This window comes from Camelus bactrianus, chromosome 23 (genome assembly GCF_048773025.1).
Source record: "Camelus bactrianus isolate YW-2024 breed Bactrian camel chromosome 23, ASM4877302v1, whole genome shotgun sequence".
NCBI lineage: Eukaryota > Metazoa > Chordata > Mammalia > Artiodactyla > Camelidae > Camelus > Camelus bactrianus.
In genome coordinates, this window is record NC_133561.1 from 20,115,117 (window position 1) to 20,130,492 (window position 15,376).

At 38.1% G+C, this 15,376-nt stretch overlaps 1 protein-coding gene across 1 annotated transcript in view; it reads right to left on the reverse strand.

Moving 5' to 3' along the window:
• Nucleotides 1-3,808: 3,808 nt before the first annotated feature.
• Nucleotides 3,809-15,376, reverse strand: part of LOC105084016 (uncharacterized) — a 95,379-nt gene continuing 83,811 nt past the window's right edge. The window contains exon 4 of the mRNA XM_074351771.1: nt 3,809-5,283. Coding sequence (XP_074207872.1) covers nt 5,277-5,283 — 7 coding nt within the window. The 3' untranslated portion in view covers nt 3,809-5,276. The remainder of the gene's footprint in view (nt 5,284-15,376) is intronic.

Consider the following 15,376-nt stretch of genomic DNA (forward strand, 5'->3'; position numbering starts at 1 on the left):
AACCCTCAAAAATTATTATTTAATCACTTGATTCTGTAACCAAATTACCCTTTATATTTGTAAGGAGGAGATCTCACAGAAGCAGAAATGGAGCATACCCTGTAGCAGTAAACAGCAATTTGCAGTAACTAACTGTAGGGTGTGGTACCTTGGACAGCGCCTTGGCATGTTTTGTGATACAACACTCACTTGAGTGGTATATTTGATTAAGTGAGGCTTCAGAAAGCAAGCAACTAAGAAATGGGCAGGGGTGGAAGCAGCATGACAGACAGCAGAACAGTAACACTCAATTAGTGCATTAGTGCACTTCAGAAGCCCCTCGGGCACCACTCGGAAGCCTTGGGCTTCCTGTCTCCTTGTGCATCTTGAGAGGCTGGGGGCTCCCTAGAGTCTGCATCAGTCAGGTGATGGCAGGACATCTGGAGCATGTCTGCTGATGCCGAGTCGCCCTTCACTGACAAGAGGAGAGCAGACCGGGCCAGCTCCAGCCACACGGCTCTAACATGAGTACACCGCTTGCCCTCCTGCATGCACTGTGGAAAGGCCTTCAGTTCAGCAAGGGCAGGATGGTGCCTGTCACCCTTCCCTCTCCAAAGTGAATGTTAAGAAGCTGACATTTATCAAAGTGAACAGACACCTGCTGCCAGTAAAGCATACCCTGAATAAAGGCACATAGAAGAGCATCTAGAGAGTTTGTGATGAGAACCAGGGGCTCTTGAGACCGAGTGCCTCCAAATGCAAGCTCTCCCTCACACTGTGCATGACATTTTATTACAACCAGCTATATCCCTGCAAGAAGGGAAGTCTGTGTCCACGATCTTACTTTGCGGAGATAGAGGAAACGAATGCAGGCTTCTTCTTGAGATATATTCTAGAGTCTCAGCCTTTTGTTTCTTCTTTCTCACATACAGCAGTTCATTTATATTCTACTGGGCTTCTGCACATAAAATTCATCTCTGTGTGGGTGGAAGTAGCCCCAACTTACTTCTGTGCTGTTCACAGAGTTATTTTCATTATTGGTACATGATGTGCTATCTCTGTAACTCACTGTACTTAGAGGAACAAGTGTTGGACTCTGAAGGGGTAAAATCCAGTTTAATTGCCTTAACTCTCCTGCTGCCAGCAGGGTAAACATTGCTTTTCATCGCTTCTCATCAAATCCCTCTACCATCAAACGTAGGTCTCTACCTTCAATAATAAAACTGGTGTGAACTTCCAGGACTTAGAATTCAAGTTGTGCTCAATGCTCTCCATTTCTATCACATATAACAGAAAAAGTAAAACTAATTTGGTGTGTTCCATAGCCCCTGCTGAGAAACTCACTTGGGCATCATGAAAGATCTGAAACTTAATTGCAAAAGTCTACAGGTAAGGATTTGGTCTGGTTTTGGGAGAGATAGCTAGCGTTTATTGAGTGACTTCCATGTGCTAGACATTTTCTCAGGTTTTAATTCATTCATTAGGTTCACAATAGCTCTGGAAAGTGAATATTACTAAGCTCCTCTTGTGGATGAGAAAACAGAGGCCTAGAGAGGTTAAATAACTTGCCAGCCGTCATGCAGCTGAAAAGTGGCAGAGCCTGGATTTAAAGTCAGGACTGCCTCTGCCAGGGTCCAAGTCCTTTCCACTCTGCTATGCTGCCTCTCCCGGTTGGTGCAGGCCCTGCCGGACAAGTGCCACATCAAGCATCATTTGGAGTGCAGCAAAGGAGAAAGCCGAGTGGGCCCTGGTCAAAAAGTCATAAATGCTCTCCGTTCTTCCTTACCCATAACGTGGTGGCACTTGCAGAAGGAAGCGGGCCTCCTGCCCATCAAACCCCTTTGGAGGAGGCTGAGTACAGCTGGGTCACTACACATTCTTGCTATCATGTTTCTCAGGCATCATAAGGTACCATTAGCCTTCAGTTAGTCTTTAATGTCTGACTCTGGCTTTCCAGCTTACTGGGATAAGAGGAGATACCTGAGAGGGATGCAAAAAAAAAAAAAAAAAATCCCTCCTCAAAACCAAGACCTCAGATCAGAGAGCTTGAGAGTTCTCAGTCTCCATGGGCCCTGGAGCCAACCTGTCCAAGTTCAAACATGGCTTTGCCGCTTACTAGATGATTAATTTCAGGCAAACTGCTTCCCTTTTCAGTGTCTTGGTCTCCTCATCTATAAAAATGGGAAGAATGACAGTATATATTTCACAGCATTGTGGTGGAGATTTAATAAGTTAGTAAATACACAGCACTTAGATGATACCTGCTGCTTAGAAAGGGTGTTTAGTTATTGTTGCCTCGTAGGCAGATTGTCCCTGTGCACTGTGGCAATGACCCATGGAGAGATTTCCTTGCTTCCCCTAGAACCACAGCATGGCTGATCAGGAGTCCTTACAAGTACCTGGGAAGTTGAGCTTTTGTTTTCTGTTTGATATGCCCTTGAAGCAGGCCTGGATACTTTCCTTTGTATCCATGGGTGTATTCCTCATTTCAGGCTTCTGTTATTTGGAAATGGGAAGGGGCAATGCCACATGCCTTGTGCTGGTAACTCTCTTCAGTTGAGAACAGAACCAATTTCACATCCTTCCCACTGGCCTTTCCCTGGAATCCATCGTGATCATATTCCATTTTATTCAGCCTATTTCATGGGCTGTGGATCTGTTCTATGTTCTAAATATTTTTCGAAGATCCAGAAGAATCACTGAAATGAAAGATCCTGAGATCTTGACCACAAGGACCTTCTGGCCTGTATCCTTTTGTCAGCCTTCCAATTTCCTTTGCATCTACAAGAATTCAACCTATTGATTTGTTGCTTTTCTGATGATGGTACCTTAGTATCCACATACATATTCAGCTGAGCTTGCTGAAGTTGGCAGCATTTATTATGTCCTGATAGTGTGGTGCAGCTGTAGTTAAGAAACATGACTGAGTGTATTCTAAGACAATTATTTTTAATATCTCTTTCCTCCTCCATTTATACAAGTAGAAATGTTTGGAAAATGTGTAATGAGATGTTTCTGTAAAATCTTATCCAATATTTAAGAATTATTGGCCCATCTTTATGGGCCAAGTATTGTTCTCAGCACTGCTCTCATGCTTTGCTCTCATGGAACATGCATTCTAGGAGAGGAAACAGCCAATAGACAGTCACTAAACAATCAAGACACTGTGGGTAAAGTACTATGGAGAAAAAGGAGGAAGAGGTAGAGGACGAGGAAGGAAAGGGGGCAGGGAGATCTGGGCAATAGGACAGAGAGTAGGTTATAGAAAAGGCGGCAGCACAGGGCTATTTAAGCTAGAGGACGTGGGGAAGTCCTTTAGGAAGCAGTGACATTTGAGACCTAAAAGAAGAGAGAGCCAGACACTTAAGTGTCAGGGGAATAGTCTTCCAGGGTGAAGGGACAGCAAGTGCAAAGTCCCTGGGGCAGAAAAGAGCATGCTCTTCAAGTCAGAGAAAGCGTTCCAGTGTGGCTGAAGTAGGAGGAGAGTGGTACAGCACACAGCTGGAGGTGTAGAAAGCAACCATATCAGGCAGGGCCTTGGGGGCCATGGTAAAGAGTTTGCATTTGGTGGTGAAAACATGTCTGGCATGTTAGCGACTTGTACTGCATGCCAGGAACCACACGAAGATCTTTCCTTCCTTTGATCTGGCAAACTCTTCCTCCAACTTTCACAACCATTTGCTACACCAAAATTTTCAACAGTGCTAAAGTAAAGAAGAAAAAGCATAGGAAGGAAGCAAGTTTTAGAGAAACATTGCCAAATCTGGATGGAAAGGGAAAAAAATAAATCTTTACTGAGTGCTCATATTCTTAAAGCTGTGGTGCCTTGCATCTGGTCTGTTATGAAGGCAAAGATTGGTCAGTTAACAGCAATTTAAGTTCCTTTGAGTAACAGTTTTAATTGTTTTAAAGCAAATCATTGGTATCAGATAGGGCAGTTTATCTGTTACAGACACATTCAAAATCCCAGACATAATTCATAAATTAAGTAGTATAAATAATATAGATTTTTCCTGGTTCCAGAATCTGAACTTAAAATCGGATGAGACAAGGGCAGCTAATTCCTCAGTTATGTGCCAAAAAATCCAATGTTCAGAAGCAAAAACTGGAGTAGAAAGGTAGCAGAAACCCCTTAGATAAACTAGGTATTAAACGATGCCTTAGATAATTGCTCTGTGTAATTTGTTAGTTTATGCATTAACTGTTATTGCACCATTAAGACAGCATCTATTTTTTTGTCGAATGTGGTACAAACTGCTATTTTAAATAGCTAATCAAACAGTATTTAGAAAATTAATGTCATTTATTTTTAAGGTCTTTCCTTTCATTGTTTGCTTTAATTTATTGAAGGTTCTGCTCTGCTCTCTGTAACATTCAGAATGAAAAGAATAAGAAAACCTTCAACAGCAAGACCACATGAGAACAAATCACTTCCTCACCACAGTGAACAGAAGAAGGGAAACTCCTTGATTTAGGAATAAGAATGTCCTCACTCACAGATTTAATTAAATAACTAAATGTTAATAAAGGTTAACATTTGCTTACTTAGGAAGCGATACATTCCCCATGCTCATTTTCCAAATAAGAAACTTAAAAATCGTAAGGATTCAGGAAATAATCTCCAAGACAATGCATTTTACAAACTCTAGCCAGGAAGAAGTCATCCCACCTTCTTCTCTTTTTTGTAAAAGTAATGCTATTCATTGTCCTTCCATGTATTTGAAGCCAGGAAGTAAAGATCTCCCCAAATTTAGAGAATAAAATCCCTTTTCTAACAGTTCCTCTTAGAATGGGCTCCAAATTGCAAAATAAAAAATACAGCATACATCTCTTCTCTGTATTTATATCTTCTGTATTTACATCAGAAGTGAATTTTAATTTAGGAAGCACAGTAACTTGTATTTTAAGAACAAATTAGCCTCATTAGCTAGTGCAAAATGCTGCTTCTCCAGCTATCATTTTGAGATTTTTTAAAAATTAGATTCATCCTTCCTTTGCCTTCAGAAGCCAATCATCAGACAAAGTGACAGCCTCCAGCTACGCATAGAGAATATGGTAGATCAACTGTTGCTTTCGGTCACTGCCTTTGCACGTACCGGAGCACCCCGAAGGGTGGAAAAGATAAGCCATCTGCCACAAGCACTTATACAGGGAGTATACTAAAACTAAATTTAAAAACGATCACCTCTGAGTGGAACTTTGCAGAGAAACAGGCATCCGGGGAGATTTCTGGGGTTCTGACAGATGAACAGTTCCACTTAATTCTTCAGTGTTGAAGGGTCATGGCCAGGGTAAATCTAATAGCTTTGGAATGAAAAGTATGATAACAACGTAAGTCATATTTTTCCAGCCCTGGCCCTCCTTTTACTCTCCTAAAAAAGATATTTTAATAATATCATAGCTGTTATTCCCAGGAAGCTTTCCTTCTTGTAAATGTCAGTCCTGCATTTTTGAACTACAGTATATACATTCATGCTAGTTACCCTTTAGTAATTCTTAACTCATAGGTAAAAATCAGGAAAATACCCTTAAGTTTAAATGCTCCATTCTTGTTTTCTTTTAAGCCAAATCACCCAGTCCATTTTTCTCATAAATCAGCCTGTTGCTTGTTGATCACTGCTGTTGCTTTATGCTGATTTCCCTCTAGTTCCTCTATATCTGTCTGCTCCCAGGATACACAGACCTGAATGCAATATTCCAGGTATGTTTCTGCCAAATGCACTAAATTACTCCACCTCTCCCTCATGATGTGAAGTCTCTACACATACAGCCCCAAATCACATTAGCTTCTCTGGCATATTGCAAACACGTCTAATTTGTTGTCCACTCTCTCTTGGTCTCTCTGGCATTACTGCTTTCTGGATATTTCCCTCTTGCTGCTTACTTTTATAGCTTGTTTTTTCCCTCCAAAGCACTGGGGCTACACCTATCTGCCTTAATTCTCATTTTGTTTGATCTTTTCCATATTTTTAACCTCAGAAACCCTGTGTAGCATTTTTCTTTATTCCCTGGTGTTTCCAGTGCTTCTTGATTTAATTTCATCTGTAAATCTAATTAACATGCTGTTTACTACATTTTTTTTCCAGGTTACAAATGGACATGCTCAGAAAAAAACAGTACTAGCAGGGATTCCCTTCCCAGCCCTCTCCTACTGGGAGAGCCTCAGAAAGTGCAATTAACTTTCTCCAGCTCAGGGACGGCTGCTTCAGTCACTTTGCACCATTTTGATGGACAGCTGGGTCTCTCCCCTAATCAGCCAATTTGGAACTAGAACAATTACAAAAGACAGCAATTACTGAATGCAGTCTGTTATTGTAAAGATGGAGGTTGAGAGGAGGAAAAGGAAAGAAGAAATGGCCCGAGTTTAGAGTCAGATGATTAAAAAAAATAGATCTCAGCTCTATTATGGGAGGAGACCTAATCAGCAGGACTCTGAAAAGCAAAGACTCTCCTAGGTTCAAGGAGGTGAAAATGCAGACCGCAGACCTGGTTATTTTTTTAAACACCTTTATTGCGGTATTATTCCTGTACAGTAAACTACACATATTTCAGATGTACAATTAGATAAATTTTGATACACAGTGAAACCATCACCACAATCAAGATAGATAACATCTCCATTACTGCCAAAGAGGTGAAAATTTCAAATTCCTAGTTTATTCGTTCCTACCCCCTCTACCCCTTGGTAACCATAAGTTTTTTTTCTATGTCTGTGAGTCTGTTTCTGTTTTATAGATAAGTTCATTTGTGTCCTTTTTTTTAAGATTCCACATACAAGTGATATCATATGGTATTTTTCTTTCTTTTTATGGCTTACTTCACTTAGAATGACAATCTCCAGGTCTATCCACGTGGCTGTAAATGGCATTATTTTATTCTTTTTTATGGCAGAGTGGTATTCTATTATACACACACACACACACACACACACACACACACACTCACACACACAGCTTCTTTATTCAGTCATCTGTTGATGGACATTTGGGTTGTTTCCATGTCTTAGCTATTGTAAATAGTGCTGCTGTGAACACTGGGGTGCATGTGTCTTTTTAAATTATATTTTCCTCCAGATATACGCCCAGGAGTGGGATTGCTGAATCGTATGGTAAGTCTATTTTTAGTTTTTTAAGGAACCTCCATACTGTCCTCCATAGTGGCTGCACCGATCAGACCAGGTTTTCCAGCAAGCCTCCAGCTCATCTCCTGGTCTTCTAGTAAACAAAGTCCGATGATTGGTGTTCATTTTTGTTGTTCTTAAAGATTCCAAGAGTTTCTTACAGTTATGCTCTGATATTTAAACAATTACTCTTAAGTTCTTTCCTTACATCTTTGATTATTTTTGTTATAATTTAAATATATTTCACTTTTCAAAATGTGGATATAAAGACTGGCCAGATCTTTTTTACAATGATTATAAACCACAGAGCTTTGAAGAGATAGTCTGGCAGGGTGTCTTCTTTGGGCTCAGTAATTCTCGATTCTTGAAATTTCCCTAATTTTACTTTAGCAATTGTCTCAAAAGCACAATATACCTTCTCCATAACCAGTGAAAAGACCCCAAAATAGGATACTAATCAATGAGAAAGTACTATTTCTCACCTTTAATGGTCATAGTCTTATAAAAACATCATAAGAAAAAAAAAGTGTCTCTATTTAAATATGAAATTAATTGGAATGGTTTCTAATTTAAATGTTTTTTTTTTCTAATTGAGTCAGTGGAAGAACTCATGTCAAAAACTAGTGAAGCTTAATAAAGACATTTTTCCTGATATAGGTTGGATATTCACCAGGAAAAAAGAAGGAAATGAACTAAAACAAAATGGGTTGAAGGTTGAGGGGGAAGATACCTCACTAGAAGATCTCATGAATATTGGACAAAAGTGTTGTAACTTATTCCTCTCCAACTTTTTTCTGTTCTCATAAAAGAAAGAAAAGGAAGAGGAAACCACATAAAATCCGGCTTCCTGTGAGTGAAAAAAGGAGGAAAAGGGTTTTAGATGGGAGATGCCCATGAGAGATGGGAATTATGAAGGTAATCAAATGTTCACTGTCAGGTTAACAGAAAACAGATCGTGGAAGTTTCTGACACCAAAACTTATGGGACCCCTGAAGCTGGTAGAGCTCAAACTGGAAGCTTCCACAACACTTGGCACAGGCCTGGACTTCAGAGTAACTGTAGCTCCACAGGTGAAAGTAAGTTAAATATTTTCTCTCTAGAGCAGAATGCAGTAAGTCCAAATTGGATTTAGTAGTGATCCTAATTACTGGCTTTGTCCTTTATTGGTTGTGTGGCCCTGCTTAAGACATTTGATCTCTCTCCATCCATATCAGCTTTCTTCTCTGTTCAAATATCCTCCCCTACAGGGTTGTAGTAATGATCAAATGAAATAGAGGAAGTAAAACCTCAAACTTAGTACAGAACTAAGATGTTTTCTTAATTAAGGTTTCACAAAAACTAGAATGTTTTATTGTTTAAGAGTGTTTATAGTTACTATTTTATATTCATTAATTCTAGACCAGTGATATCAACACTTTCATTTTCAAGCAGACCAAGAAATTGAAAATAATGAATAATTTTAAAACATTTGAAATGTTTGTTAAATACATGATTGTATATAACTCCGATTGTATTTATTCTGTAACAATCTATTAAAAACAATCAAATTTAGTATGCAGTTTTTCATAGGCTTTCAATCTGAATGCTGGTATTTTGGAATATTCTCTCATTTAAGTACTTCTAAATATTTTGCTATATTTCCATTTATTCCATTTCTTTCTCAATGATGTGAGAAAAAAAAGCAAGTCATGTAATATCTACCACATTGGAGTTATCAAATATTTGACAATCACAATGATAAATTTCCAAACAATAGGATAGTTAAATTAACTTAGTCATCAGCTTTCCTGAAACAACTGGACCTATCGACTAGTTAAATATAAATGAACAGTTGACCCACTTTGGTTGCAAAGATGACTGAAATTAACCAGACTACAAATATGTACTCTGATTACTGCAATTGCTAACTGATCGGTGATCTAATCTATTAGTTAATCTGGAAATGGCCTGTGCATTTGGATGCACAAAGCATATTATAATTTAGATTTAGCCTCCAACAATGTATAGGCTAGTAAAACACATGTAAAGCTATGGAAAAATTCTGTGTGTGTGTGTGTGTACATGGAAGGTTGATATAACAGTTCTCTAATAAGTGAGTATCAAAGAATTTTTGTTAACAATTGAAGGACTCTCCGGAAATTATACAAAGATAATGATATATCCATATGTGAAAAGAAGCTTGGGAATAGATTAATATCGTCTTAAGAATCAAGAGCACATACACTTGAACTCACAGATCAGTCTTAGCATCACTAAAAGAGGGAAAACAAGATATTATATGCCCCATAACATGATGCAATAGGAAGTAATGACACAGCGCCAACTATGAAATGCTCCCAAAACTCTAACCTGAGTCCGATCAAGCCTAGAGCTCTAAACACAGGTTTACAGGAAACACTGGGATAGAAGATACCGTGGTCAGACTCACAATGTAAGACATTCTAAGGACAAATGACCTGGTTTATCCCACTAATCAGTGAAATGGAAAGGAGAGAATGAAATAAACTTAAAAGATATAATTAGGACCTTGTTTGGATCCTGATTCAAGCAAACTACATAAACACACCCTCGAGATAGCAGGGGACTCTGAAGATAGATTAGGAATTAGATGATATTGAAGAAATAGTTATTTTTGGTCATTGCGTTTATAAAATTGCCCTTATTTGCTAGGAATGAATATTGACATATTTTAAGGTGAAATAACATTTTGAATTTTCTTTAAAATACTCCAGGAAAGGGAGAGTGGGAAAGTGTGTGAGTGGATGGTGGGGGAAAGATGAAACAAAATTGGCAAAATGTTAATCATCATTAAGTCTCGGTAATGGAAACCTGAGAACTCAGTATTCTAGTCTATTTATTTCTTCTGTATGGTTTAAATTTTCTCATATGAAAATATTTTTAAAAAAGTAAATGTATCTAGGCTTCAATTAATTATTAATTTACATAACAGAATGATAGATACTAGTACAATAGTTTTGGAGAATAGGTTATAGCTTATGTCTTGATTGCCTTGCAAGTTCTGAACCACAAATCACAAAAAATAAGCTCACTTCTAAACTGTAATGAAACAATAGCCTAACAGTCTCCATGGAGACCTACTTTTGTTTCCCCCTTCAAAAAAATTCCACCTAATTTGTACCTGCCTCTCTGTCTCTCTTTTCCCGCTTCTAACAGACCAACAGGAGTGGGTCATGTTATAGTTATGTCATTGCATCCGGATCGTCAGCACACAGCCTCTTGGGTTGGGGCTAGGAAGGGAAAGCATGCTCTTCTCACAAGCAAGCTTGGTGTGGACTCAACGCACAAGTTGATGCTCATGAAGCCAAAGAAGAACTGAGGCTGGGGTCTAGTTAGGGACTTGTAGCTGAGGCATCAGGAGACTGCAGGGAGGTGGAAGCAGATGATGTCCTAATAGAAAATGTCCTCGCTTCTTGACACTAATATATCATTTTCCCTTGAATTTTTGTTTAACATTTACAAATGGTTTTATTTCCGATGGCTATGCTGTATTTTTGTTCACCACTTCTCCAGCGTAACAGATATTTTTTAAGCCTAGGGAAAAGATATATCCCAGGTTGCCATGCAGAGAAAAGAAGCTGCCCTGGGGACAGCGGAGAGGCAGAATGTGGAGCAACTGTTTGAAGGGTGGAATGAAAGCACATCCTGATGTCTTGGAGCTAGAGAAGGAAAAGGATATTTACATAAGATGAGACGCCAATAAATTGGAAAGTTCAATGTGCTTAGAAATAGATAGTGGCTGGGACAATGCTAGAGGAATCACATTGCTGCAGCAGATTGCATCTTTCATGTTTAATTTTCATTTAATTCCTGAGGAAGGCAGAGGCTCAAAGGATGACTCACTCTCATCCTCATCTTTCAGAGAAACTTTTGCCGACCCATCAAATGTCAAGGCTTGGAAATACCCCTATTTGTTACTTCCCTAACAAATTTCCAATGAAATGAAAATAAACTGATCGGTTTTTTTTAAGGCATTTGTTGATTAGAAGTAATGTTCATCTGAGTTTCAGCCACAAAACGGTATTTCAGAACAAGTGAAAAGGTACAGGATGGACATTTCCAGCCTGTTCATTGAAACCGATTCATCTGTTAATCATTTTTGTGCCTGGAGAGAACAGGAAGCCCTCTATGTCCCCTTCTATCTCTTAGTTGCTCTATGTCACAAAAGTACTGTTAACAAATTAAGGTATTTTATCTGTTTTAAGCAGAAGTCATCTCAGTCAAAAAATGAACTAAAGTTAAGTGATAGAATCAAAGTTCTGAATAATAAGAATAGTTTAATTAGGTTCAGGATGAGGTTAGAACAGAGTAGAAGTAAAGGAGAACTTGAAATCAAATATTTAAATAACACTAAACAGTTTTTTTTAATTAAATATAGGGACAATATGCAGAGCCATCTGGAAACAAAAACAGCATGTTTTTAATGGTCAAGAACTTGACATACAGTGAGAAATAATTAACCCTTATTGTAGTGGTTTCCCCAAAGTCTCAAAACACATATAAGACATTCACTGCATTGCATTGATCATGAATAGAAGCTGATTTATTTTGCTGATTTTAGTTCAAGATAAATTGGAAATCCTAAAGAATTTTGGATTTACTTGGGGACATAGAGTAGATGACATCCAACTAATCTTTCTCATCTACAATTTCCCTTGGGGAGAAGTTGACTAAAATGTGTGTGTCAAGTTTGAGGCTTGAAGGAGAACCAAGACCTGATTACTTTGTTTCTTCCTACTAGAAAATTATTCATTAAAGTGGAGGGTAATTATTGATTTTTTTTAGAAGTTCTCAATATTGATATTTCTGAGACCATAAATTCATTTATTCAACAAGAATTTATCAAGCATCTATTGGGTTTAAGAGACTATGCATATAGATTTGAGAGCCCACTTCTTAAACCTTTGTTTTTATTATTTTATAGTTAGGTGATAGTTTTGGCTTTCCTATAATATGAACAGAATTTTGTTACAAAAAAAAAATTAGAAGAAAACAGTGATTTCCAGCCACTAACAAACAAGTTGCTTCCAACTTTTTTCTGATATTAAATGTCTTTGCCCAAAAGATTATACTATATTGTATTTTTAATTTGAGCCCAAATTATAGCATTTTAGATGAAATTAGAGCCAAATCCCATTGGTATTTGAAAGTGGCAATATCATGATTTCTCCGTATTATGTATTCCAGCATTTTTTTCTTATCCCAACCTGTTCTGTAGACAGGTTTCCAATTCTGTATCATGTCTTCAAGTGTGATTCTGCAGGAAATTTCATATAATTGGGAAATATTCACCATATTTCAGAAACAAATAGCCCTCTAATTTGACAACAAATTTTGGTTTAAATGCAAAGTGTATTTTTATTTCCAAGAATCTGACCTTTAGTTCCCACAAAACTCCCATGAAGAAATTTCATTCATAAATTTTATCTATATCAGAACAAAAATATCTAATTGGCTCTTCTATGAAATCTGTATTTATCAATTATGGCTTTCTCGGGGAAATTCTAATTTGCAAAAATGCTCTATATTCCAAGCTTTAACAGTTGGAGGTGGATGTCCTTAAGGATGGAGGGGGAAAAAGTTCTTTTTTAAATGGCACATTTACTAATTATAAAATGCTCTTATCTCCCCGCAGCCAAAGCCAAAATGAACATGTGCCTTGTACTAAGAGATCCCAGGACTGTCACAACTTGTGCCAGCTGTTGAGGTTATGACACCTGAGCCAGCATCGCCAGCTCTGCCCACTGTCATCTGTTCCAACTGTTCCATCTGCACTGTTTGTACCAATTCTCCCATTTCTGCATCTGTACCTTCTGCAGAAATGTTTCCAACAATGCCAGCTGTGTCATTGGTGCCAAATATGCCAGATGTTCTATTTGTCCACCCTGGGCCAAATCAATGCAGTTTTGTGCTCATTAGTTTTAGCTGGTAGATTCCTATTTTACAATTTTTGATATGTATTTAGATTGAATCCAGGCAAAAGTCTCCCTTACAACAATTTTACATCAATCTATCCATCTTTTGCCACCACCACTTTTTTATCTAATGACATTAAAGTCAGTCCATGTTGTCTTGATCGTAGTAAACCAGTCTGCGATAACCAGTTCAGCATGCATTGTGGTAGGGCATTTCACACAATGTAAAACTCTATAGAAGCCAATATTGCAAAAGCCATGGAACACAACAGTAAATTGGCAAAGTAATTAAAAAAGAATAAACTTTGTTCTGATAAACAAATTGAGGATGCTCAAAAATCAATATGTCAAGCCGATTAGAGTAATCTATGGCATAATGTTCTATTAGGCTGCCTGTTTATTGGTCTTTTAATTGACAGAGTTACACATGCAAATTAATGTGTTTGTCATATGCTCCCAGTTTCTGGGTTCTGCTCTGCAGAGTATTAACCAAGGGTGCACACGGGTGGTTGGGCCAGACCTACTGCTCTTGCTCCTTCCTGGTAGAGCTAGGAAAACTCGGGCCTGTCTCTGGCCAGAAGCTAGCTTCTCTTTCCTCTCTCAAAGGTCAATTCTACCAGTGCCAACAGAAACCATTCTATGTATAAGAATGCTCCCTCAGCTTCAAAGTTGGGGGGTGGTAGTATTTTCATATTCACAACCTTATTATTCCACATCACCACAAACCAAAAAGTAGTTTTTCTCTTTTCTTAATTCAGGAAAGCTTTTTTTTTTTTCCTTAAGGAGCACTAACACTTAATTCCTGAATTTTAACCCAAGTTCTTTCCTCTCAAGTCATTTTCCAGTGTGGAGGATGAACCTAGAGTTTATCATTTGTAACGGATGCTTTACCAGGAATGTGCGGTCCAGAGGACAGGATGCTACCTCTTGTTTACTCAGCCTGGATTATTGAACTTGCCCTTTCCAATGATGAAATTTGCATCTGTTCACTGTGCTTGAAAGTGTTAATGATGGAGTTCTTGATAATGGGTAAGATGTCAGTTCACGATTACATCCAGGGAAGATTTGCATTCAGTCTATATATGGGACAAGGTATAATGAGGAAATGTCCCAGTAGCTTTATTACATTTTCAAAATCTGTACAGAAAAAAATAAGTTTCCACAGTGAATCACGAAATCACCCTAAAACAAAAGAACTCTCTAGGTCTTGGGCTGAAAATTCTAGGGTCTTCATTTCTTCCCCAACTAAGGTCTGTATGATGAGGCTGCAGCCCCACATGGACAACAGTCTCAGTTCATGCCAGTGTTCTTGCATTTGTCGAACACCCTACACTCCATTCCATGACATATCTCTCTTCTGGGGTCAGTGATTTTTCCTCAGTATTCCAAGTCCTTTATTCTCCTACCCAAATTTTATCTGTTTCTAATCTTTTCACTCTGTACCTTTTCCTAATCTTCTCTGAACATGGGAAGAAGGTTGAATAAATATCAGTTCATTAAAATGGTGGTTTTCTATCAAAATATGCCCAGTTCCCAGGTTGGGGGATCCAGCCTGAGTCCGCTGATCTTACTTCTAGAAGTGCCGCAAACTTTTTGATTCTAATTTCCTACGTTACTAGATGCCAGGAGGGAACATCCTTAATTAGGTTTAAAATAGTTTTATGATTCGTTGGGAGTGCACCCTGTACCTTCCCAGAACATTTTAATTAATACAACTTCTGCTCCCTGCTGACAAAGACATTTCCGAGGGTGCTTTGGCCTGACAAATTTACCACCTTCATTGATGTGAGTCATTTGAATACTTGGAGGAATCCATAAACTTCATGGTTTCATGTAGAAGAGACAGCTGAGTGTTAGACGTGCCAGGTAGACCTATACAGCTGAGAATATCCTTCACCATCTATCTGGCCTCTTTTACGTAAGTTCTTTTTTTTTATTATTGAAATACAGTCAGTTTATAATGTCATGCCAATTTCTGGTGCACAGCATAATCTTTCAGTCATACATATTCATACATATATTCCTTTTCATATTCTTTTTCATTATAGGTTACTACAAGTTGTTGAATATAGTTCCCTCTGCTATGCAATAGAAACTTGTTGTTTATCAATTTTATATACAGTAGTTAGTGTCTGCAAATCTTAAACTCCCAGTTTATCCCTTCACACCCCCTCTCTCCCTGGCAACCATAAGTTTGTTTTCTATGTCTTTGAGTCTGTTTTGTTTTGTAGATTAAGTTCATTAGTGTCTTCTTTTTTGTTTTTTTTAGATTCCACATACGAGTGATATACAGTATTTATCTTTCTCTTTCTGGCATACTTCACTTAGAGTAACAATTTCCAAG